The sequence below is a fragment of the Penaeus monodon genome, chromosome 12 (genome assembly GCF_015228065.2).
Source record: "Penaeus monodon isolate SGIC_2016 chromosome 12, NSTDA_Pmon_1, whole genome shotgun sequence".
NCBI lineage: Eukaryota > Metazoa > Arthropoda > Malacostraca > Decapoda > Penaeidae > Penaeus > Penaeus monodon.
The window spans coordinates 40,382,082-40,385,708 of NC_051397.1; the positions used below are offsets into that span (position 1 = coordinate 40,382,082).

At 49.8% G+C, this 3,627-nt stretch overlaps 1 protein-coding gene across 1 annotated transcript in view; it reads right to left on the reverse strand.

Annotated features, from left to right (window-relative positions):
* Positions 1-1,958: 1,958 nt before the first annotated feature.
* Positions 1,959-3,627, reverse strand: part of LOC119579452 — a gene marked incomplete in the record, with an annotated part of 19,192 nt that continues 17,523 nt past the window's right edge. Inside the window, 1 exon segment of the mRNA XM_037927264.1 lies at positions 1,959-3,573. Within this exon segment, the coding sequence (XP_037783192.1) occupies positions 2,627-3,535 (909 nt within the window).

Sequence of the window (3,627 nt, forward strand, 5' to 3'; positions counted from 1 at the left end):
GTGTTTAGAAAATGACGATTTTTTTTTTCCTTTTTTATCTTCTGTGAATTGAGTCGTGTTTTTCTGCTTCTTCTTCTTTTTCTTCCTCTTCTTTGTTTTTATTTTTATCAAAGGCCGCGTTCTTTCTTTATCATAATCTATTAAAATATTTTTTTTTATCCCGTTAATCCATTAAATATGCTACTCATCCCGTGTATTCCAAGAGAATGACGCAAAATACATTTCAGTCGACGAAAATCATTTCAACAGACGGAATCTGAAATCTGAATATAATAATCGAGAGGAGGAAATTCGAGATTCGAAATTAATCAAATAGGCAGGAGAAATGTTTTTAAAGTTTATCTATCTATTCATTTACTTAGTATACGGAATGGAATAACAAGATTGAAATGTTGAATTGCATATCGTTAGTATTTGTGGAATGTTTACGTGTTGGTGGATTGGTTAATTTTTCTTAGTTTCAAATTTTAATGCACAATTAATGAACAGTTGCGTGTATGAGTGAATGTTATGGCTCAATTTTTTTTATATATATGGTCCATATTTGAAAGACAGTGTAATTAATTCACACGATTCTCGATATGAAAATTAGACTTAGTGGGAGTCATTGCAACATAGTATTCTTGATTTGCAATTGACATTTTTCTCTTGGCTTATGAATTGAATTTAAAAAGTTGCATTGACAATATTTTCACTTTATTTTACCTTTTTGTTGTTGCTGTTGTTGTGAATATATATATTTTTGTGAATAATAATGTTTTACTTGTGAATCAAAAAAATTTTTGTGAATAACAATTTTTTAATGTGAATAATATTTTTCAGTTGGGAATATTTTTTTTTGTTGTGAATAATATATTTAGTTGTGAATAATATTTTTTTAGTTGTGAATAATATTTTAGTTGTGAATAACAATAATACTAGCAAGGTGGTAAGGGAAACCGCGCATCCCTGAAGCTGTAGAGAGCGTGAGTCAAAATAGCAGGGAAGGCGAAGGGAAAGAGACGGAATGCGAGAGAGTACTTACTTATGGTGATCAGGCCGGAGTTGAGCATGGACAGCTGAATGCGGTGGGGGATGGCGGCAAACGTGCCTGACGACCCGAGGAATTTCTTGGACTTTTTGGGCTTGTCATTGTTTCTGGAGGAGGTTTTGGAGCGGCCCTTCCTTCCCTTCTTGTCCTCCGCCGCTCCCGCCACGCTAGCGTCCCCGGCCTCGCCTCCTCCAGCAGCCGAGGAGGAGGCAGCACTGTCGCTAGCAGACATGGCGTCACGTTCGCGCATCATACCTCGCCACCTTCTGCTTACCTTCGCACTACTATTACTTCTGCTGTAGCTCGCACTACTCCACTAGCCACACCTGCTTCTGCTGCTGCCCCTTGTCGACACATGGACACTCACTGCCGTTACACCGACACGCACACTGCAGCGGCGCTTCACACTTACATATATCCCTCTTCCGCGATGGCACTCGGGCACTGCCACAGCAAGTAGGCCGCGAGGTGTTAAGGGCCACGCAGCTGGCCTCGGGAGGAACGGGCGCGTCTCGGTGCGCTGCCGCAGGGGCACTGCTCAGCCACCTCGCCGCTCTGCCCACACCTGCGCGGCTAAAACCGTGGCACCTCCCGGGTACCAAGCCAAGTATGCGCCCACAGCCACCAGTGCCCACCAGTGCCCTCGCTTGTGATAGCAGCGCCTCTCTAATCTCAAGCGCCTCCTACACTTATCTTCTCCAACCCTTCAGAGGCGAACCCACCACTGACCAGGTCCTTGATAATAGATTTGCTCTTAACGGGGTCAAACGAGGTCGCGGAGGCCGGAGGCGAGGAGCGGTCAGCGAACAAACGAACAAACCGGACCCCCAGGAGCCACCGCCGGGGGAGAGGGAGGGACAGGGAGGGGAGGGAGGGAAGGGACGTCGGAGGGGGGAGAGTGGGAGGAGAAGAGGGGAGGGAGGGAAGGGACGCCGGAGTGGGAAGAGAGGGAAGGGACAGCGGAGAGAGGGAGGGGATGGCGGAGAGGGGAGAGAGGGAGGGGACACCGGGAGTGGAGGGAGAGGGAGGGGAAGCCTTACATTGCAGCAAGAGTGGAACCTCAGCACCGTTTTCGCTTTTTTTTTCATTACAATTGGCAAGGACAAAGAAGAGGGTAAGGAAAATAGGAATTAAAGGGAAGCTTTTGAGATCACGACGGCCTTTGAATCAGAAGAAGAAGGGGGGGGGGGAGAGGGGGAAGGTAAAGTTACAGGGCACGGAAGAGGAGAATCACATGCGCGTCACGCTGGGCACGCAACAACACATACGACAAGAACACGCCCCTTTAGCTTGCATACACAATGGCCAGATCACACAGAACATGCAGAGAGATGAACACACATACTATGATCTCGCGGACCACATAAAGAGAGACGGGCATGTTGTCTCGCGAGGCATGTAGGGATGTGGCATGTGGCGTGTAGTAAGTAATCTCTCAGGACACGCGAACGAATGCTCTTTCAGAATAGCCTCGCCTGAATTTATGAAAATAATGAATGATGATGAAAAATGCTTTTGCAGGGAATGAGACGTGGGCCACAAAGAGCAGCTCTTATTCACACTCGTCCCCTTGCAAGACAGCCTTAAAGTTATTCGTTATTGTTTTGAGGTCAAGAAAGAAAGGAAAGGACAGGGGAAGAAGTCTGCGGAAACAAGACTCCGTGTTTTATAAGTTACAGTTTGCGGGGGAAAAAGACTGGAATGTCCTTTCGCAGAGAGGAAAGAGCAGACAGCTAAGGTCGTCGCTCGTAAGGGTTGCCAATTAGTTATCCAGCGACAGAAAATACTGAGCAAATATTCGGTGATTACTCTGGCACGTAAGGAGCCTGGCGAGTACCCGAGGCGACAGCGAGCGGCCGCTACAAGGGCCTCCCGCTGCTCGGGTACTCGCGCAGGTCTATGTGAACGGACCTGGAGCCGTAGTTTCCCTCTTTTGGATACCGAACGGGGCGCCGGGAAACGCCGCCGCCGTTCTCCCAGCATCAGAGGAACACGACGAAGCACACGCAAAACAGGATAAAGAAAAAGAGGAGGAGGGAGAGCACGATCAGGAATATGGTGATGGGCACCATGGCCATCTTCACCGTCTCCGTGTACACAACGACGCACACGAGCACGCACAGGTAAAGCGCGGGCACGATCAGTCTCTCGCTCCACCAACCCGCAGCCGACACCACCTCGCCTACTGCCCCCTCCGCAGAGGCAACCATAGGCGGTCTCCACGACTGAGCTCCGAGGGCGCCGTCGTTCCCCCGCGACTCCCGAGCGGCTGTTGAAAGGTCCTCTCAGTCCCACGACCTTCACGCCCGTCAAACCATGGGTCGACTCCTGAGGCCTGACGACAAAGCGGGCCTCCTCTGCTGACGAGGGCGAGGGCGGCGCTGGGGAAGAGGACGACTGGCAGTTCCAGGCGACAGCAAGATCCGTGGCCTCTCCAGCTGTACAGGCTTCAGAGGGCCACAGCTGGCGCCGGGGAGAGCTAGGGGGAGAGCCAGTATTAAGCATCCACCCGCCGATGAGCTCTCATGGTTCGTGCAGAGCTCTCAGGCGCACAGGGTTCAAGATGCTTCGTGGCTCTGTGGGGAGTCGGGGCATCG